This window comes from Heterodontus francisci, chromosome 1, assembly GCF_036365525.1.
Source record: "Heterodontus francisci isolate sHetFra1 chromosome 1, sHetFra1.hap1, whole genome shotgun sequence".
NCBI lineage: Eukaryota > Metazoa > Chordata > Chondrichthyes > Heterodontiformes > Heterodontidae > Heterodontus > Heterodontus francisci.
In genome coordinates, this window is record NC_090371.1 from 284,518,548 (window position 1) to 284,541,805 (window position 23,258).

The 23,258-nt window shown below is 39.9% G+C and overlaps 1 protein-coding gene across 2 annotated transcripts in view; it reads right to left on the bottom strand.

The window, feature by feature from the left end:
* Positions 1–23,258, bottom strand: part of LOC137377455 (protein phosphatase 3 catalytic subunit alpha) — a 310,308-nt gene that overhangs the window by 2,170 nt on the left and 284,880 nt on the right. The window contains exons 9-13 of one of the 2 annotated variants that reach the window (XM_068047038.1): positions 23,082–23,207; positions 19,807–19,884; positions 14,084–14,168; positions 11,026–11,123; positions 3,424–3,453 (exon numbers count right to left, since the gene is read on the bottom strand). In XM_068047038.1, the coding sequence (XP_067903139.1) occupies positions 3,424–3,453; positions 11,026–11,123; positions 14,084–14,168; positions 19,807–19,884; positions 23,082–23,207 (417 nt within the window). The remainder of the gene's footprint in view (positions 1–3,423; positions 3,454–11,025; positions 11,124–14,083; positions 14,169–19,806; positions 19,885–23,081; positions 23,208–23,258) is intronic. The other variant, XM_068047049.1, reaches the window with a different exon arrangement.

A 23,258-nucleotide genomic window follows, 5' to 3' on the forward strand; every position in this document is an offset into this window, starting at 1 on the left:
ACAGAGCGTGATTCAGAAGAACCAAAAATTAAAAACTCAATATAAATAAAAAGTTATCATCCACAGCATGGAGCTGATTTGGGAAAGCAAAACTGCTGTACAAATATAATCTCCAATGTAATGTGCATTTGTGACAGGGTACAATGTTCTTATTTTTAGGAGACACATTAGGAAATGGTCCAGGTGCATCCTGCTCAAGCAGCAGATTGTATATTTTCTTGAATTGCACCAGAAAATTAATTAATTTCCTTTCTGCCTGGAACCAGCTGCTGGTTCAACAGCGAATGAAACCCGGAGGAAAATTCCAGCTTTTGCAATAATGCATAAAATTCTTTAGCAGCAGATGGATAGATTGAAGAGAAATACAATGCTTACCCTCAGTTATAGCAGCTTTAAACTTTTCAAAAATCAATCCATTTTGAGGGACTGGGGAGGGGGATAGCACAATAGAGACTTGTAGCAGCCAGAAGGGTTTGGAAAAACTGAGCCTTTCATTGCAAATAAGAGAGACCAAGAGACTGGAGAAGCTGGGGTTGTTCCCCTTAGAACAGAGAAGGTTAAGGGAAGATTTAATAGAGGTGTTCAAAATGATGAAAGGTTTTCATAGAGTAAATAAGGAGTTTCCACTGGCAGGAGGGTCAGTAACCAGAGGACACAGATTTAAAGTAATTGACAAATAACCAGAGGGGAGATAAGGAGAATTTTTTTCAAACGCAGGGATCTGGAATGCGCTGCGCAGTGTCAATAGGGAATTGGATAAATATTTGAAAAGGAAAAATTTGCAGGACTATAGGGAAACAGCAGGGGGAGTGGGACTAATTGGATATCTCTTACAAAGAGCTGGCACAGGCACAAAGGGCCAAATGGCCTCCTTCTGTGCTGAGAGATTGTATGAAACAGGTGAGAACATAAACCCCAAAGAACACTTGAAAAGTGACTGCAAAGTGAATGTATCAGATCAATTGGACAGGTCTTTAATATTGGTTCATTGTTTGATAGCTTTTCATTATTTTGCTACGAGTAATGTAAATAGTAGCTTACTAACCACTGTTTAATCAGCAGTCAGTTTTGAGTTTAAGAGTCTGTGTGCCACAGGGTAGCACAATGATGCTCTCTGCTGGATTTACAAGGTGCTGTTTGATGCTGTGCTAAGATGTAGGTTTGTGCTTGTAATTCCACACACTAAATACTTCCAAGTATGTCAGTGATAGAACTCAGCTCCTCTCCCACTGGGAGGAAGGGCAAAACTCTTAAGGGTCTCATAGTGGCTGGTTAAAAGACACCATCAACAAAAGCCTCGATCAATTTGCTCATCTGTTCTTTTGACTAACCGATCATTTATAGGATGCAGACAGGAAGGGGGGAAAACGAGCTTTAAAAATTGAATAATAAAAATAATTGTGTTTTATGGGTCACAAAATATAAACATTCAGATTTCAAAAGGTGAAGACATCCAGATATGCTTTGCAATGAAAATAGGATTACTGGAAAGAATTGAAGCAGAACATTGGGCTCAAAACTGGTTTAAATGTACAGGCGTTTAATAACATACAGAATCAAGTGACATGTTTAACCCTTTGAGAACAAGGACAATAGCTTTGCATCAGAACACACTTTGCTCTTCAGTCACAGAGCAATATTTTTTGCTCTTTTCTTGAATGGTTGGGGTCAGTTCAATGATTTACATCTGGATAGTTCCCAATTAAAGGGAGAGACAGAAGTCAATTTATGAGTTATTAGCTGTCTCTTAACTGCTTCTCTATCCTCAGAAACCCAGGCTGGAGGCTGTAATCCTTTCTATAACAAAATCTTGGTCTATGACAAGCACAATCCTTTAGTTAAGAGATAGGCCAGTATGTGGTTCATGGGCTTCTTTTGCTCTATAACCAGATGTTATGAGGAGGTACATGTGATAACCACATTGATCTCTGACTCATTGAGGAAGTGGTCTAGCCTCTGTTTGGCATATTCTCACCATTGATTCGATACAATCCTTCCAAGTCATTTTAATTGGCTGCATCTTGTAGAATTGTAGAATGATACAGCACAGTATGCCATTTGGCCCATTGTGTCTGTGCTGGCTTTTTGGTAGAGCTATGTAGAAAAGCACACCTTTTTGCAATCGCTGTACATTAGAAACAATGGACTCATAAGGGAAGAAATCACCAAAGGGAATTCAGTACTCAAAAGGTTAAAAGGAAATGTCACTCCATCTTATAATTGACATATCAAAAAAGAGACACTTCATGCAGGGTGTTACCTGCAGCTCATTAGGAATGTTCAATACAGCCACAATGATTGTTAACCATTCCATTTGTCAACTCCAGAAAACATGCAGCACACAAGCGGTTAATGTGGTTTTGATTATTACAGTGGGATTCCTTTAATAATGAAATGGTGTTTGCTTCAACAGCAACTCCCTGTGTCCAGAGTCCATTAAAGATAAGGGGCAGTTTTGACAAAATAACATTTTCAAGTTCAGTTGCACTCAAGATCTTGAAGTGAATTCCAGATTCTGAACTGACCCAAGTGCTTTTCAAAAATTTTAAACACAAAGATGAAACACTTCACAACTGGAAGCATTTTATCTTGAATTCATGTTTGACACATGCCACTAATTAGATTAACTAAAGAAAGGGGAAATTAATATTTATATTTTCAGACAAATTGAATGCTTTCATTGCAACAGGGAGTTATAGTTTTAATTAACCGTAAACTTTGAAAGTTTACTGTAATTAAAGGACACTGTAAGCAGGTCCCACTGCATATCACTCAAGGGTTAGTAATTATTAATAGACCTCTCTGAAAAAGCTGGTGATTCAGATATCATCCATCATGTGTAACACAGTAATCCAACTTGTTGCTCTTGTTCCTGGTTAGACAGCAGGATAACACTGTAGTTTACACAGATACTAATAAACAAAACACACAGCAAAGCCACAGAGAAAAAAAAAGCAAAAATGAATTTCCACCACCGATGCGGACTGTGGATCAGAGTTTAAGAAGGAGGTTTTAAAATTGTGCAAATAGTAGTTAGTAACCACTATTTATTCAGCAGTCGCTTTTGTTCTTGCTTAAGCATCTCAAGCCAATTTTGAAGCATCAAAGTTGTTGTTAATAGCTCTCCTGGATAAAGTACAGCACAACTGAGTAATATTACAGTTTAGCCAGAAGACACAGGTGGGTTTTTGCAAGAACAAAGGAGGCAACCGCATAAAAGGATAAATCTACTTAAAAGCAAGCCACACTTCAATATAGTTAATATGACACAGTGTTAAGGAGTGTTAGACAACTGCTGGTTAGCCCAACACCCGCACATCATATACACACTACAGAAATATATATACACACACACATTTATGTATAAACCCAGCACAGCCCCTATCAGTTTTACAACAGAAAGGGGACTGTCCAATATATTACCTTCATCAGCCTCAATAGCCTCAACAGTCGCTGAAGAAAAGAAAAGGGTTGCAAATTGGATGAGAAAGTTGAGCTGAGAATTTACACTCTTAACAACAACGAGTAGCAAAAAATAGCAACTGCAGCAAGTCTAATACAAGCTTTAGTACTCTTATGTGGAGATGAGAAACTATGAACAACACGTTCACAAAGGACAACATATACAGTCAGTTTATATGGAAGGAGGAAAAAGAAAAATTGTGATCGAGCAGAAAAATCAGTGTGCTATTTGTGTCTGTGTGTGTATGCATGGATTACTGAATCAATTTATTGTTTTACAGTATCTGATGGAAGATAAGTGCAAATTCTCTCAGGGTAAAGTGCTCAAGAAGAAAGGTATACCAGGCCCAAAGTATGCATTGTGTTACCAATGTTCTCTCATTACTGGGAAAGACATGCAAAGCTCACTTAGTCTGTGGCACTTGTTAGGAGTCTTTCACCATTCTCCACACATAATAATGCACAGGTGAATGATGCCTGCTTGAAAAGAGAGTTTTGGAATGATTAACAGAACACTGGTTTAGGTCCTCACTTTGTGAACTGCATTGAATATGCTCAGATTGAATAATGATGATGGGTTGTATTGTGACAGCAGTGTTAATTTTCAGCCAAAGGGAAACACTCAAAATGTTCAGGGTCCCCATGGATAGGTTCTAACTTCTGGTGTCGTGCTGTTTTATCATTCAGATTTTGTTCTGTAATTCTTGCCAGTGAGCTTTGGATACATTTTACCTGGGAAAATATTCATGTTGCAGAGGACAATCCTTTTCTTGCAAGTGTGAAAGTCTCATTGTTCAAGTGCTTCAGACCAAGTGAGTTATTGCAAGTGGAAACACACCTACAATCAGTAATATTGAGAGGCTGGCCATAGATACTACCAGTTCTTGTCAGTGCACTCTCCTGTTGAGAACTACTTAAGGCTATTATTTGTCATTACAGTCTTCCTGTACATAGTCCTAACCATTTGGGTTTTGGCATTCCATATACTCTTTTCCCGCCTGGAACCCATTCCATCAATTTCTAAAGATCGTAATCTTCAGTTCCGTGACATGCACATCCTGTCCACTTGAATCTTCTCACTATTGTACACTCTATTCTTCCTCATTCCTTCAGTGTTGGTAATTCTATCCTCCAAACTGACACCCCACGCCCCCTGAGCTCAGCACATCCCAAGAATGACCAGTTTCTGCTTGTATGCTTCCTTTGAGATCAGCCTTCCAGGGAAGTGCTAATTGGAAACTAGCCTCACAGACACTCTCTCTCTTGGAAACATCAGTTAACACCTAGTTTAACCGTCACCAGTAAAATTTATTACTTTTCTAATCTGGATGTAGAAATTTTATTGTTAAACTTTGGGAAATGCAACCAGTTTGGGTTGATGACCTTACTGCATTGTTTTTATGCATTTAATATAAATCCATCTACACAGCAGATGCAGAGAATTAAAAAAAAATTGTTTAAAAATCTAAGTTCTCCAAAAAGGTTTTCTGTTGACCATAAAACAAACATTTTGTGTGTGAAATGAAATTCAGAACAGTTACTCTTGATGTGTTTCCAGCTGGAACAAATCTGGCTGTGGGTTTGCAGTGGGGTCTGCAGAGTTGCACAGCAGACACCCAGGGGCTGGCCAGTTTGGAATACATTCCATGATCCTGTAATCTGCCATAGGGTGTGCTGACATAATCACAATCAGATCCTGGTGGTCGTCGAGAACTCCTAGCAGCAGCAGAGTTTTTAAAAAATGGCACTCGAGAAAGATCAGATAATAGTCCAGTTTATGAAGACGAATATTGGTTTGGGGGGTGGGGGGGGGGGGGGGGGGGGAGAAAGAGAGTGGAGACAATTTCAGCAAAGCATTGTAGACTGATACCAAACAAAGCCCTGCAGTCAGACTGGATTAGAATGAAGAAATGGATAGTTTTGAGACTGAAAAGATTAGAGGATTGGCATAGAGCAAGCTCGACAAATAGGGAAGAGGGTCTGAGATACAGCTAGGTGATTGGAAGATTTGAGACACCATGGGATGGACAGATTATTGAAAACAATGGGGATGAAAGTGACAAAAGGTAGTAGTGTGAAGAAGATTGGAGCACTTTGAATTAGATACATCTAACACATGAAATGCTGCTGAGAGAAGAGAAGCTGTGTAAGATTGGGAGGTGAGGTGAACTAGCCAATACCCTCTCTAGTTGACTCTTGGACTGAGTGGTAATATTAAAGGAGTAAAAGTCACAATGTTGTTTGGCAAAAACAGATGCCCTCCATGGTAAGGGAAGAACTAGATTACTGATCCTGGCAGTCTCTTCATCCTTTGAATAGAAAGAGTTTCTACACACAATGCGTATCTGGAATCTTCTAATTGGTTACTAGGAAATCTGTCCTCAGTGCAAAAAAGTCGATGTCACCTGCATTGATGAGGACACTTGTTCCACTGTGTCTGACCTTTATCGAAGCAGGCATCTTACCTGCATGTCCACCAATGCCTCTATTTGAAAATTTCCATCCTTTCAAATCCCTCCATGGCTTCACCTCTCACTATCTCTGTAATCTCCTCCAGCCCTACAATCCTCCAATTTATGTGCGCTCTTTCAGTTCTGATCTCTGTGTATCCGATTTTAATTGCTCCACCTTTGGTGGCTGTACCCTCAACTGTTTGGGCTCGAAGCTCTGGAATTCCTTCCTTAAACGCCTTTACGCCTCTCTCCTCCTTTAAGACACTCCTTGAAACCTACCTCTTTGACCAAGCTTTCAGTTACCTGATCTAATATCTCCTTATGTAACGCAGTGTCACAATTTTGTTTGATTAACACTCCCGAGAACACCGTGGGAAGTTTTATATTAAAGGTGCTATACAAATGGAAACTTTTGCTGCTTGTTTTGATCTAGACTCCCATCAATTAACTCACTGTAATATCCTCACACTAACACATTTACCACTCAGCTGAGAGTGTACATATGTGGTCACTGTTGGTGGATAATACCTCTATTTCAACAATGACGAAACTCCCATCAAGTAAAATAACCTTTCTCCTTCATCCTAACAGAATATTTTTTTTTATTTTTTATTTTTATTTAGAGATACAGCACTGAAACAGGCCCTTCGGCCCACCGAGTCTGTGCCGACCAACAACCACCCATTTATACTAATCCTACATTAATCCCATATTCTCTACCACATCCCCACAATTCTCCTACCACCTAGCTACACTAGGGGCAATTTTTAATGGCCAATTTACCTATCAACCTGCAAGTCTTTGGAGGTGGGAGGAAACCGGAGCACCCGGCGGAAACCCACGCAGACACAGGGAGAACTTGCAAACTCTGCACAGGCAGTACCCAGAACTGAACCCGGGTCGCTGTGAGGCTGCGGTGCTAACCACTGCACCGCCCAATAGAAGCATTTAGACGAAGGGCCCCACAATGGTGCTTTAACATCTACCATATGGATACCTCTGCTAAAGACGTTATCCAGTACAGTCACCAGGTGAAATGAGTACTGTTTAGTGGATGTAAAGAATATTCCACATGGCACCCTTTTTGGGGACACTGGGTCCCAGGTTAGTAACAGTGAGATCCAGAGTTCAAATCTCACCATGATAAATTGACAATTTGTAGACTGTACTGGGAAAAAAATGATTATGAAAGCTGCCAAACTGATATGAAAGCCAATGAGCTCCTTAATATCCTTGAAGGAAGGGAACCTTGTACTGCTACTTGGACTGGCCTACAGGTGACTAGTGTTAATCACTAGAGGTGGTTTGACTTTTAATGTCCTCTCAAGCAGCAAGTCATTCAGTTCCAATTGACTTCTGCACACTTTCAAAAGAGCACCTCTCATAAAAAGTTAGAGAGACAATACAAGCACAGTCAAAAGTGATCTCCCGGATTAGTTTCAATCTCCTTAAGGCAATCAGAGGGGAATTTTGCAGATTTATTCCCCTTCCCCCGCCCCCAAATGAACCTGGTTTTGTTTATAATTTGTTTTGCCTTGCCTAGGAGATTACAACATGGATGCTAATGGTTGGATGGGTGCCTCTAAGATTCTACACCTTTTCAGTTCTTCATTGGTTAGGGAACTGCAATTACTTCGGCAGTTTTATGGTCTGTTATCCTGACCATTCAACTTTCAATTTGAAATCTGAAACTTTTTTTTTTTACACGGCTTCCAGTTTATTACTTCTCCTTTTCTCATTCTCGACAGTGAGACATGCGTTGTAACATGAGTTGATCTCAATTACCATCTTCTGTCTGACAGCCACACCCCCCCCCCCCCCCATCTTTTGGATTCATGTCCTTGAAAGCCTTGACGTTTAAAAGTGCTCACAGGGCCCATTTTTATCAGGATATTTCTTCCGTCAAGTGATGGTAACTCAGTTGATTTGGCCGAGTGCTGTCCCTTACTGTACCAGGCTTTCAATGATTTCCTGTAGTATTGCAGTATTACAATAGCAGAGGAAACCATAAATCGCCAGTGTGTACATGCACGAGTATATTATTTTATATTCCATCAAATACTGCAGATATTCCAGTGACCCAGCTTATCCCACCAATTAAATAATCCTTTATGTAGACGTTTTAAGATCTGACACCTTTAACCACAGACATATTTCTAGGGTGATGCTGTCAGGGTCTGCTTTTCTGCTTTAGTTTAAATAAAGCAATAAGAAATGAAGTAGTTTATTGAATAATAAAATAAATAAAAACAGAGGTAGTGACAATCTAGGATGGTGCAACTACACAGCAAGTGGCTGCGAGCTGCCAGGAAACCAAACAATCCTCGGTTGAGGGAACTGCTTTCCTCAGTACTGGTAATGTTTGGGTCCACGTAGAAAATGTTTTTTGTTGTGATCCCATATGTCAGGTTGCACAGGTGAATGTTATTAGCATGTGTGAGTTAGCACCAACACACAGAACACTGACATACAAAGGTACACGGGTGAAGTGAATGAAACGGGTACCTGATTCGTCTGAACAGAAGGGAGAGAGAAAGAGTATATCAGAAAGCAAATAGAATATTGGAAAGAGTGAAGCAGAGAGGAAGTTCACAGGGAGCATTGAACAGACAGCCCCACTCCACACACAATACCCAGTTCACACATACACATCAGGAGACAATTTACTTCCGTTAATTAAATGCAACAATATAAGTCAACAATTCTGGAAAAAATTTGTGCTGAGTGACTTCAACACGCAACTGGGTAATGGTCAGTTTCATTCATGCCCAAGGCTCACCCAACATTTATCATGTGAAATCTATATATTCAATTATGTACATCATATGGTGAATGGGGGGGGAAAGATTGTGTGATATTATCAATAACCAGGAGCAGCTAGCAAAACTGATGTCTAGGGGGCACTAAATATATATTACTGACTGTTATGTCAATAATTAATTAATAGAAAGATATTAAGGGGTTAATCTATCTGCCGAGCCAAGGACTGGCATTAGTTTTCATGGAACTACAGAAACATGTTAAACTCAATCTTTTGGGACCTCTTCAGTTAGCATTACAGATTTTCAACCCAAATACACAATTGTATATCAGCAGCAATATTGGACCACTGCAATCAAAAGACGCGTTAACAGAACAGAACAACATTCATTTAAAGTTAGGTTTCCAAATAACTACAACTCTTGGCTTTCCTTCTTTAACACTTCTGGAAAAAATAATTTTACAAATACTTTTAGAATATAGATGTACGTTAGACCTGCACCCAAGTAAAGGCTTATTAGAATTCACATATTTAAGTGTCTTGTCCAATTTTTTAAAAAAAAGATCAAATTCAACAAAGGAAATGATGTTCTAGCTTACCACTTAACTCAAACACACATGTGGAGGGATTAGGGAAAGGCTACAGTATGCTTTAAACACAAAAGTAACACCTGTAACAAGCAAAAGGGAATAGCGAGGTTACCTGTAATAAACTAAACAGTAGAGATAAGCAGATTAAAAGGTGCCATCACTTACAGTGGCCCTTTAAGTTAATTTTTGTAATAAGGGAAAATAGTGCAGGGGTGGGGACATTTGTAGGAAATATTCCTTTACAAAGTATTTTAACCAGCATAATTTAAATAATTTGATAGAAATGAATCTCAATTTCCTCTCCATCAGCTCATGGGGGACATACCGAGGGTGATACAGCCTTCATTCAGTCAGGGAGCACTTCCAGAAAATTAAGTTGTAGCATTTAATCTTTTTTGATCCTCCTCGATATTTTGAGGTCGCTGCTCAACTTCAAACCAGCACCCAAATATCACAACAAACATGGGGTTCATACTCTCAAGACAGTCATGAGATTTAAAAAGACATGGATTCACTTCCAGACTGTGGACTTATGCTAAGGCCTCAACACTGGTCTAACTATGAGGTAATATTTAATGAATTTTATTTTATCATTTGGACTCGACTCCTTAAATATATAATATTCACACTGCATAATTCTGAAAAAAAATCTTCTTTATTAAAATAGGGTTGCTAACACTTGGAGAACAAATCTAATAGAATTTTCATTAATGCATTTACAAGTGGCAAGTTATGAATGAATGTTTGTATCAAGTCTATTTGTATCTTCTATTATCAGATCAAGTTTTTTTTCCAGCTGTCCAAATATAGAATCCGTTAAATAAAAGTTAGCAACCCTAACAATGAATTAAACAAGAATGCACATAGCACTGTCACCAAGATGCCATACCCATTTAAAATTTTTTTTTACAAAATTATATTGCAATAATTTTTGAAAGTTTTTTTAAAAAGGATAATGGATCTTCTGGTGATGACAAACAAGAGTGAATCAGTGAAGTTGTTTTCACAGTCTGTTCAGAGTAGCTTTATGAGGACTTTTGCACGAACTGAGATGAGATAGACTGTGCTGTGCAGTATAGCTATCATCTCGAGAGCCCCACCCTGCCACTGGCCATAGAAACATCACAGCCTCTGCCTGACAGAAGTCAGGGAGTGAGGGTTAGCAGTGGATCGTAGCTGTCCCCTGTATCTTCCAGCCTCGTGGTCTTCTACACTATGGTAATATATAGTTCACTGTACACTGCAGCACACAACTAATGGGACAAATGATCACAGTGTTCAAACTGCACAATTGACTGCACTGTGCAAGTAACTGTACAAGGTACCACAATGATTACCAACATTCTGCATATGGCAAAAGTTAATAGCACAAGTAAAACTTGCTGCTTGAGGTTAACCCATTGGTCAGATAGTATAAAATAAACTCTTGACTGGAAAGTTAAGAGCTGCACTTGTTTTCTAGTGAAAACATGTAACAATGCATAGACCATTTAGTGGTAAACAAATGTTTGCCAAATACTGTCACAAAGCCATTTTAAAGGGTCATTTAATTCTAGGCACAACTAATTCTATACTGTACATCGTAACTAAGTCCCAGGAAAATGGCACTAATTCATTCTGTTCTTGGGTTGGTCAGTAATGCCAACAGAACACTGTCCAATCAGAAACAGTTGGCAGTAAAATCATGAGCAAGAGCAAAGGTGTACTCGTTGACATCAGTCGAGAACATGTAGGACAGAGAAATGAATTCCATTCTTACCACTTTGGAGTGTTTGCTTTCCTCCAGCCAGGACTCCACTGGGAAGCATTCCTGTGGGAGTCAGGCCCTTTAGCGTCAGAACACTTTCACTCTCCTCTCTGAAAAAGGGCAACACAAAAAATATCTATGAACAGCCGCATTGCATAGAAACTGCTGCAAAGGCAGGGACAGAAATGGTAACATATAGGAATAACAGCCAGTATTGACTGAGCTGATTGGCTGCTTTCACTCCCAGTGGCACCTCTTCAGTCTAAAGCAGGTGACAACAAACCCAGCACAAGGGTTTAGAAAATACCTGAGATCATAATCAGACCTCACGCCATTAATTTGCAAATGTGATCTGGATATTATTTGAGATAATTCAACACAGAATGCTGGCAAGAGGTTTAAACGATCTGAATGCTATTACACAGAGCAGCTTAACTGGCAGAATGAGTTTAGCAAGGCTTCTTGAAACAAGTTGGAATTTGTGTAGAATGCAATTAGCCTTTGGCGTTTAATTTTTTTGTATTTGCAATAATTGATTCTTGCAATGCTCCCCAACCCCAGGTTTAATTATCCTATCTCCCTTAGCTCCCTAGAGCACTGACTAAGGAGAAGGATGAATTATTCCCAGTTGCTTAGAAAATGCACAGAGCAATCTGGATGATTGCCATCTCTTTACTATGGGAAGCATTGCTCCTCTATTTGAAGCCCTCCCACACACTCCAGCCAAGAACAGGGACCTGTGGAGAGATGCTCAGGAGCAAAGCTACAACAATCACAGATGCACAACCTAAGGACCAGGGACGAACAGATTACTCAACAAAATCAAATGCTTTGGGTGAACAGCCACAAGGTGACCCGATTGGACAGACAGCACCAAATACACTGTTGGAACTTTGCAGCTAACCTTTTAGCATGAAAACTCCCAACACTAAAAGAATCACATACAGACACGAAAAAACAGATGTTCTCAGCAGTAACTTTCCCTCCAAGACGCGGGTGTGCTTGGCTTTGCAGCAATCTTGAATGATCTCCGCATGTTGAAATAAATGGACCGCTCACAACTTGGTCAGTTCGTCAGGAGAAATTTATAGCAAAATATAGGTCATGGTTTTTAAAATGTAAACTACCCATGGACAAAAACGTTGTGCTTAGAGGAGTCTGTCGCCCAGTCATGACAAAGAAAATTTCGAGGGAACATTGCTCAGTAAACATTTCCTCACAGGGAAAATGGACTTGAACCAAGATGGTCAGAATTGGAACAAATTTAGATTCAACTCAATCTGGATTCAGTCTCGACTTTAATCTTACTCTTTCCCCATAGCCCCGAAAAACGTTTTCTTTTCAAATATTTATACAACACTCGTTTTGAAAGTTATTGAATCAGCTTCCACCGCCCTTTCAGGCAGCGCATTCCAGATCACAATAACTCACTGCATAGAAATAAATCTCATTTCCCCCTCGGGTTCTTTTGCGGCACAGTGGCGCAGTGGTTAGCACTGCAGCCTCACAGCTCCAGGGATCCGGGTTCGATTCTGGGTACTGCCTGTGTGGAGTTTGCAAGTTCTCCCTGTGTCTGCGTGGGTTTTCTCCGGGTGCTCCGGTTTCCTCCCACAAGCCAAAAGACTTGCAGGTTGGCAGGTAAATTGGCCATTATAAATTGTCACTAGTATAGGTAGGTGGTAGGGAAATATAGGGACAGGTGGGGATGTTTGGTAGGAATATGGGATTAGTGTAGGATTAGTATAAATGGGTGGTTGATGGTCGGCACTGACTCGGTGGGCCGAAGGGCCTGTTTCAGTGCTGTATCTCTAATCTAATCTAAAACCTTCAATCTGTGTCCTCTGGTTACCGACCCTCTTGCCACTAGAAACAGTTTCTCCTTATTTACTCTATTAAACCCCAAGATTTTGAACACCTCCACTAAATTTTTCTTTAACCTGTAACTTTCAAATGTCAAATAACAAAGATTAATGGACAGAAAATGAGACAGGCTGTGAAACGTGGAGACACACCACCACATCTAATGTTCTGATCAGTGTTCTCAGCACAGAGCCCTGTGTGTGGGCTCTCATTTACATAATATAATATTAACCATCACTAGTTCAGCACTTTGTTAACAGAAACGATCTCAACTCATTGCTGGATAAATGGCATCTCAAGGACCTCAGAATAGATTTGCTATAAGCAAGTTGTGTCTGACAGATTTTCGAGAAGTAATCCCAGTGATATTGGGGTTCCAAATGATTAATAAGCTATTGAGATGCATATGTATGTTCCCTGTGTTATAGGGGCTCTGATTATTGAACATTGGGATTTCTGTTAATAATCAGTGTTATTGGGATCCAGATTATCACTGTGATATAGGGGTTCAGATTAACCCTTATCGGATGCCATATTAATAATGACCCTGTCACTGGGGTTCAGATTAAGCATAGAATCATATAGCACAGGAAGCCATTCAGCCCATCATGCTTGTGCTAGTTCTTTGAAAGCTATCCATTCTCCTGATCTTCCTCCACAGCCCTAACTTTTCCCCTTAAAAAGTTTTTTTTTTTAAAGTTACTATTGAATTTGCTTCCATCGCCCTTTCGGATAGCACGTTCCAGATAACACACTGTGTGAAAAAACAATTAGCATTTCCCCTCTAGTTCCTTTGCCAGTGACCTTAAAGCTGTGTCCTCTGGTTACCGATCCTCCTGTCACTGGAAACAGTTTCTCCTTACCTACTGTCAAAAACCTCTAATTTTGAACACCTTTACTAAATTTCTCCTTAACCTTCTCTGAGCACAATCCCAGCTTCTCCAGTCTCTCCACATAACGAAGTCCTTCACCCCTGTAACCGTCTTCTGTACCCTCTCCAAGGCCTCGAGATCTTCCCTAAAGTGTGGTGCCCAGAATTGGTCACAATATTTCAGCTGGGACAGAACCAGTGTTTTAGAAAGGCCAAGGGAAGAAACAACCATCATTAAACATATGTTTTCAAATTCTAGGAGGCAACACATACGAATGCACTGGTGTCCCAAACAAAATTACCATGTCAGTTAACAGTAGCTGAGGAAATCAGACTCACCGGAGGACAGAAAACATCTTGGCCATCTTGCCAATTGCTCGAATCTTGTTCCTAATGACTTCTTTACGGGCAGCAGCAGATGCACCTAGCAAAACATTAAACTGACGTTAGTTTCTCACTCCTTGATTACATAGACGTGCACACAGACAGGTAGAACTTCAACTGCTTAATGTTCAATAAGTAATGTGGCATCACCCAAACTCAATTTTCATCAGAGTGTGTTAGCAATCCTGTTCCACTGAAATGGTCTCCACGTTTGAAATTAAAAGCAGCAAATTAAAAACGAACCTCCTAGCACACTAGGTATTTAAAACTCTAGGGCCACACCTAAACAACCCAGAAATTAAAAATTGATTTATTGAATAATGTTGGAACTTGTGCTGAGAATTTTGTTTAATTTCATCATCAGTGGAACAGTCCGGAGAGAGGGGAGAGGACGAACTGAACACTAATATTTAAGTTTTGTGTTAATACAGTTCCTTGGTCATATTGCAGGGTTTCAAGGCACTTTCCCCATTGGATTTCTTTTGATCGTCAGTGATCATCATTATTTAGCCAAACCATTTTTTTTGTGGCGAGTGGGGGAGAAGTGGAGATAATTTTGTGTTTACGAGCACAAAATGTTGGACAATAAGCAAGGTCTCCAATGCCAAGTAATGCTTCCTTTATGCACAAACGGTGCATCTCAACACTAATCTCTGAACAGGATATTTTATCTCCACCACATTCACATGCAACTAGCACCAGACTTTGTCAAACTGTGCTGGGGAACAGTGCCCATGAGGGGGACTGCACCAAGTTTGCATTCTACCCATTTTTAACTGTTTATGTAAAATTGTCATTTAAAATGTTTATAAAAATGAGAAAGCTTTCATTCCATGAGACTGGAATGGGTTTGAACTCAGACCCATAATGAAAGTACACAGATATAAGCAGTAGCAGTAGATTCTCTTGCAATGCCACTTTCCAACTTTTAACTCCTGTTCTCTTGCTAACTGATCACTTTAGGTGAACCTTTGTCGTGCTTTAATAATAACCCTTCAGAAGAAGGGTCACTGACCCGAAACGTTAGCTCTGCTTCTCTTTCCACAGATGCTGCCAGACCTGCTGAGTGGTTCCAGCATTTCTTGTTTTTATTTCAGATTTCCAGCATCCGCAGTATCTTGCTTTTATTTTTGTAGTGCTTTCCCTTGGCTATTAGATGAATTTATTTTGGAGACGTAAACGGATTAGAACATTAGTAGGCATATTAGAAACTCGTGATATAATGCATCAGGGTGGTGCAGCAGGGATTTGGTATTTGGAGCAATTAATAATTGGAACAGCTGAAAATGTTGAGAACAGATTAGGGTTAGGGTTGGAGGTCTTTTGAAAAAGCATGTGCGTGTTGACACCTATCCTAACAGAACCTTAACAGAATTAAAATTGAATAAAGCATTCTCCTCCCCACATATATTCCAAATGTTTTTGCTCATTGTCTAGGCTTTCTGAATACAGCCTACAGTATTGGTTGAGTTGGTTGGATTCCTGCCTGTGAATCAGAAGGTTATAAATTCAAGCCCTCACTCCAAGGCTCCGCACATTAGGCTAACACTTCAGCACCGCACTGACAGCTAGCATCTCTGACGCTGTCTTCTAGATGAGATATTAAACCAAGATCTTGTCTACCTGTTCAGGTGGATGTTTTGGTACTACCGAAACAGGTTTTCCCCAGTATAACAGGTGACATTATTCCCTCCACCAACATCAAAAAACTTTAACTGCATTACTATTTATCAATGTTACAACACTGGCAAGAATTGGCGATTAGGAATTGATGACAGTTACTTGCATTTTGTATTTTTCTGTCCTGAAATCCAATTTCCTAAAAAGCTAACCAGAGTCAATATTTTTAAAAATGCACCAAGTGATCAATAAAAAAAAACTTACAGGGGTTATCAATACATTTCCATTTTAAGTAATTAAGATCAATGTGCCACCCTCACAATGACAGCCTTTGACTGATACATTTTATACAGTACTAGTTGCTGCGGCATCTTTTGGAAGCAGGAATCAGATCCAGAATGTACAATATTTTACATGGAAAGACCTTTCCTTCTAGCATCTTCCTTAACACAAATGCTTTGGGGTCGTCACCAACTGGGGACAGACTGCAGAGAATTGAAGTCCACTTTTTTATTCTTGCTGTGATTGCTTTTGGATAATTAAATTTAAAAAGATGTTTTCCTTTTAAAATGTTGCATTTATCGTGAAAACCTCATAGGATGTTTGCTCATTAAAATAGTTGACTGGACTGACATTCCCATTTGAATAGCAAGTCTATTCTTTTAGCCTTCCCGTAGGGGGAAGAGAGACAATAACCACGATGGATTATACATTGCTCGGGGATCAACGTTAATAGAACTAAGATAAGTTATTCTGCTACAGGAATAGAATATACAGCAAAGAAACAGTACATTTTCCCCCAACAGGTCCATGCCACTGTTTATGCTCCACATGAACCTCTACCGACCCCTCTTCATTTCACCTTATCAATATATCCTTCTAATCCTTTCTCCCTCCTGTGTTTATCGAGCTTCCCCTTTAAATGTATCTGTACCATTCACCTCAACCACTCTCTGTGGTAGTGAGTTCCACATTCTCATCACTCTCTGGGGAAAGTAGTTTCTCCTGAATTCCCGATTGGATTTATTAGTGACTGCCTTATATTGATGGCCTCTAGTTCTGGTCTCCCACCCAAGTGGAAACATCTTCTCAACGTCTACCCCATCAAACCTTTCATAATTTTAAGGATCTCTAGCAGGTCACCCCTCAGCCTTCTCTTTTCTAGGGAAAGGAGCCCCAGCCTGTTTAGTCTTTGATAGTTATAACCTCTCAGTTCTGGTATAATTCTTGTAAATCTTTTCCAATGCCTCAAAAGCTTCAAATGGCAAGCTCCCAATGAACAGCCAGACAGACTATTTTATCTCCTAATATTCCCCCTTTTCCTTCTGCGAATGAAGATTACGTTTGCAGTAGTGACTCTCCCTCCAGCGCGTGCGAATGCATCCAGGTAGCTGAAATGTATGGACTAGAAAAGCTCTTGGGTTCAATGACTGGCCCCTGCGGAGAGAGGAATCTCAGCTGGGTGCAGCCACAGTAAACACTGCAAATGGTGTTGGCTCCCCTGAATTAAAGAACAGATTTCGGTCCCTATTTCTTATTGCTACTGGAAGTGTGCATGTGACTGTTGGGCAAAGACAAAATTGGGTTCAGATGTGACACTCTTCCCATCCCACCATCCTCTCCATCACCAAGGCTCACACACGAATAATGGTTACTTGGATTGGGGGAGGGGGTAAGAGTTGGAAGGATAAGCCCGACAAACTAAGTACTCGCATTTAGTTACCGGGCATTTTCCTGACAAAAATACAGGCCGAATGAAAATGATTAGCATTTTTCTGATTTGCTCTGCTCAGCACAGAAGCAGGGGATAGATAAGACACGAGAGTGAAGACACAAGGTTCAGCCTCTCTTTCCTATTCTCTACATCAGCTTTTCTAAAACTTTATCCAAAAGGCGAATTACTGAGGTTAAATATGAAAAGACCTAAAACTCATTTAATAGAAGCCTAGTTTGTGAATTTCAAAGCTCCGTGCCTCCCAGCAAAAACAAATCTCTTTTTAAAAGTTGTGGTTTTGCAGCTCTCTCAACACTGCCCTGTAGAATGTCAAATAGTGCAGGCAAAAAAATGACAAGTGAATCTCTACCAGTTTTGCCCTTCTTCAACAAGTCATTTTGTTTGTACCTTTCTTCTGGCCATAAATGAGCTGTTCTTCTCATAAGAAAATCCAGAAAATAAAGAGATAGAAAGATCAGTGGAAAGTTTTGAAGAATGGGAACAAAACACAGGTACAAATATCTGACAGAACCAATGGAAAAGATTTAAAACCAAATTCTGTGGAGATAGAAAAGAAACAAATTAGATAAGGGGAAAAAAGATAAAACAAACAAAAATAGTTGATGAAAATTGGCACTTGGAATAAAGCAGCATTTGATCAATTGTTAGCACACTAAACTACTTCAAAATAAGTTAGCTTAAGTCAAGGAGCTCTGCTCTACCTAGTGATGCTATGTGCTTTGTACACAGTACAGCTACTGCCTAAAGGAACATAACAGGTTATATTGTCTGCGATTAGCAATCTCCCACAGTAAGTTGGAGGTTACGCTTTTTTACAGCAATAGGATGTCAAGGCCTTGGGGAGAGTGCAGAGGAGATTTACTAGAATGGGGGACTTGACTGGAGAAGTAGGGATTGTCCTCCTTAGAGCAGAGAAAGTTAAAGGGAGATTTAATAGAGTTGTTCAAAGTTACTAAGTTTTTTGATAGAGTAGATAGGGAGAAACTATTCCCAGTGGTAGGAGGGTCAGTAACACATAGGGACAGGATGAGGCCATTCAGCCCCTCGAGCCTGTTCCACCATTCAATGAGATCATGGCTGATCAGTGACCGAACTCCATATTCCCACCTTTGCCCCATATCCCTTAATACCTTTGTTAACAAAAATCTATCAGCCTCAGATTTAAATTAAATATTCTCGCATTAATTGCCAAACTTCTACAACCTTTTGTGTGCAATGTTTCCTAATTTCACTCCTGAAAGATTTTGCTCCAATTTTTACATCTATACCCACTAGTCCTAGGCTCCCCAGCTAGTGGAACTTGTTTCTCTCGATCAATCATTTTGGTTTTCCTTCATTATCTTGAAAACTTTGATCAAATCCCCATAACCTTCTAAATTCCAGGGAATACAACCCCAGTTTGTTTAATTTCAAAGGACACAGACTATAGGTAATTGGAAAAACAACCAAAGGGGGAGATAAGGAAGTTTTTTTTTATAAACACAGTGAGTTGTGATGAGCTGGAATTCGCTTCCTGAAAGGGCGGTGGAAGCAAATTCTTTAGTAACTTTCTAAAAGGGAATTGGATAAATACTAAAGAACAAAGGAGTGGGACTAACTGGATAGCTCTTAAGTCAGCACAGACATGATGGGCCGAATGGCCATATGATTCTATAAATAGGGGTGTTGTACAATATACTATCACAGCCTCAGATTTCTCCAACCACTTGTCTCAATCTTGATTTTTACATTCTTCAATTCTGTTCTGTTTGATTACTTGAGTAACTTTGAGTCAGCGAAATATGGAGGGAAGTAAATGTGACATTTACAGGAAGTGGGGATTATATACAAGATTTTAGCAATTTATAGATGAGAAGTGCAACAAGCATATAAAATATTGAATGGAAATATACTGGTTGGTAGCATCACAAAAGCTCAGTTCTGTGAATCTAAGATTAATACATCCAATTACTAAAAAAGTCACTTATCTTGTCACTTCTCAATACTGATGAAAATATTAACTGCAACATCATTTAGGTTAATTCTTCAACGCTGCTTTACAATGCGTAGGAGTGTTAGAATTTTTTTTTTTTAAAACATGGTGTAGGGGTTTGAACGTCAGTAGAGAAAGATGAAAGAATTAAAATAATTAGAAAACAGATATCAAAATGCAAGCAAACTGTAAGCATAACGTAAGGCACCAACTAACCCTGGCCCTTTGAAATAAATAGGGAAGAGGAGTGTTTTTGGCTTAGCCTTTAGCCTACAGAAATGAGATTTATCAGCATAAGCAATTAATTTTGGTAGTGGTAACAACCTTTTCAGTCCAGGTGCAGTTTCTTACCGTCAAAGCCATCGTCTCCTTCAGTCATCAGTTCATCATCAGAGCAAATGCTTAGAACATTCACCAACATTTCAGTCACTAGGAGCAAAGACAAATAAAAAGCATCAGCACAAATGGAAAACTATGTTCGCAACTCTTGCATTCAAGAATGATTCGCCCATTCAGGAGGTACCTGTAGAGCAGATGGTGAAAGATGCATGTAGGAGTTGCCATTCATAGCTCCTACATCAATATGTTTACATAACCCAAGTACCTGGTGTCTATAGATACATACACTTGTAACCCTAAACTGTCTTACTGCAGTTTATTTTAAGTTTTGTCCTGCAGGAAAACTGAAGAGAATCAGGACGAAATAAAATGGAATCATGTCCAAATATGGATTAAAGGGGCAACAAGCTTACGGATTGGCTTAGGGTGGGTCACAGTCATGTGTATACCACATGGAGTTAGGGGCATGAAAAATGGCTTTGAGGAGGAAGTCACAATAGGAGCCAAGAGCAAAAGGGACAGACAGCTTCAACACATAGTCATGTGTTCTCCAAAGGACTGGGGGGGGGGGGGGTGGGGGAGGGGGGGTAATTTCTATCTGCCTTACCTTTCAGATTAGATTAGATTATGATTAGAGATACAGCACTGAAACAGGCCCTTCGGCCCACCGAGTCTGTGCCGAACATCAACCACCCATTTATACTAATCCTACACTAATTCCATATTCCTACCAAACATCCCCACCTGTCCCTATATTTCCCTACCACCTACCTATACTAGTGACAATTTATAATGGCCAATTTACCTATCAACCTGCAAGTCTTTTGGCTTGTGGGAGGAAACCGGAACACCCGGCGAAAACCCACGCAGACACAGGGAGAACTTGCAAACTCCACACAGGCAGTACCCGGAATCGAACCCGGGTCCCTGGAGCTGTGAGGCTGCAGTGCTAACCACTGCACCACTGTGCCGTCCCTGTCACTCCTCACCATAAAATGAGTCAGTCCATTGCTACCAACTTCCTGACCACAGCATGGATACATACTTTACCCCACTGAATGACTGCACCATTGACAATGACTCATATTTGGAGCAAGATTCTGTGACCATTTCTTGCACTATATGTGGAAATCAATGTTTCAAGCCTGGTTTAAATTGCGCTGTGAAGCAGTGATTAATCTCTTTAGCCATTGTGCGTACAGAGCTGAGGGAGTCCGTACTCTTTATGAGATAAACAGAGCTTGGCAGCACTGCAGAAAATGATGGTGCTGTGTGACGTGTGGAACCTGTTTGGATTGGGGATTCTAGCAATTACATTTTAACTTGTCCCGAAACAAAATTAAACCAATAAATTGTGCAACTTCAGCCTTCTGGGTTTGTTCCCGTTTGAGAGGCCAATGCAATATTGAAAAGGTTTCTTGCCAATATGGATTTGGAGGTGAAACAACATAAAGCAAGGCTAGATTTATCTGATATTCTCATTTTCTAACCACAACTTGTTTTCATATAGTGTCTTTCTGGTAAGTAAAACATTCCAAGCTGCTTCACTGCAGTATGTCAAACACTGAACCACGTGAAAATATTAAGACAAGTGACAAAAAACTTGGTCAAAGAAATAGGTTTTAAAGAGCATCTTAAAAGAGGGGAGACAGGTAGAGTTGCAGAGGGGTTTAGGAACAGAATTCCAGAACTTAGGGCCTGGGCAGCTGAAGACATGGCTATCAGTGATCGAGCAATGAAAATCAGGCAGACGCTCGAGGTCAGAATTATATGAGTGCAGATATCTTGGAAGGTTCTGGGACCGCAGAAGATTACAGAGATAGGGAGGGACAACGTTATGTGTTTCTAATTCAACCATTCATCAGGACTACAAAAATATACTTAAAATAAGATAGCTGCTTTTCACAATTTGTGCAATTACAAAGCTAAGCAGCTTAATTTAGGACACAAATGAGAGATGGATTTTCGCTTCAGAATATTTCTCCTTAATTAGGTGAAAATGTTCATTATCCTGGGGGAGGTTTACATCTCACATGACATCAGTAATGAGCTCAGCTCCTCTCAAAGTGGAGCACAACAGCTAAATGTAACTATGCCCATTAGAGTACATGTCTGTACGTGTTAATCTCAGCCATATCATCATTTTAAAGCACTCTCTCCTCTGAGTCAGAAAGGTGGGGGGTTCAAGTCCCACTCCCGCAATCTGAGCTCAAAATCTATGGGGTATGGGTTTTAAAATGTTACTTGTGTCTGTATTTCCAAGAGCAGCCATTTCCACAGAGACTTAGTTAACTTGTCCCCATACTGGTATCTTCCCCTGCTGCTCATTTACACGGAGTAGTTTTTTTTAAAGTTTTAAATTTGACATTTTTAAATCTCTAACAATTTACTAACAGCAGGAATGAGATAACTGTTTAAATTGTTTCCTTTCTGGGTTGGAGAGTTTGATTGGCATTGTATTAACATTGCATTGTTTAGAAGGTACTTAGGCTATTTAGTTCCAGACTCCTATGAGGAGTTTGATGGGAAATTAATAAGCAAACCCAGAAAGCTCTTAAATGTAATGGGGAGCTTGAGGGTGAGATGCCATTTGTGCAAAACAAAAGTATAAATCGACCAACAAGTTCTGGAGATTCACAACTCACTGCACGTCACTTAATCCTTTGTATTTTCTGGCCAATTTGCACATTAATAACAGCGAGTTGTTAACAAACTGTTATTGTATCAGAAAGATCCGGCTCATTATATTTTGTTGTTAAAAAGCCAAGTTGGAATCGCAATTTTTGAAGAATCCCCAAAGAGGGAGCCTTCCTCCAAAATCTTCCATTTAAAACAAAAATACTTTGTGACTCAAGACATAAATTCATTTACAATAGAAATTTTGTCTTTAAAATTGGGTCACTACCTAGAACGACTTGCATTTATATAGCATCTTTCACATTCCAAAGCACTTTACAGCTAATGTAGTAAAGTGCAGTTGTAATGTGGGAAACACAGCAGCCAATTTGTGCACAGCAAGCTTCCACAAGCAGCGATGTAATAATGATCACACAATCTGTTGTAATGATGATAATTAAGGGATAAACAGTGGCCAGGAGATTCGGGAGAATTTTTGAAATAATGGCAGTGGGATCCCTCACGTCCCTCAGTCTGCATTCAAATTGCGCTCATAGTGTCTGGAGTGGCACTGGAACCCCCACAACCTTCTGCCTCAGAGCCCAGGCTGCCACCCACTGAGCCATGGCTTGACCCCATTGAAATCCAATTGTTGAGATGCAGTTACAAACCTTTCTCTCCAACAAATGGCAAAGACCAAGTGAAAACATCCATGAAATTGGGCAGCCAGTAGGGGTGAGGAGAGCAGTTGAACTGTCGAATGTTCATGACATTATTCTCGTATTTCAAAACCGCAGCTGGAAAACAGTTAAAAAATGAGGAAATTAAAGATCAGCAATTTTCTGTGA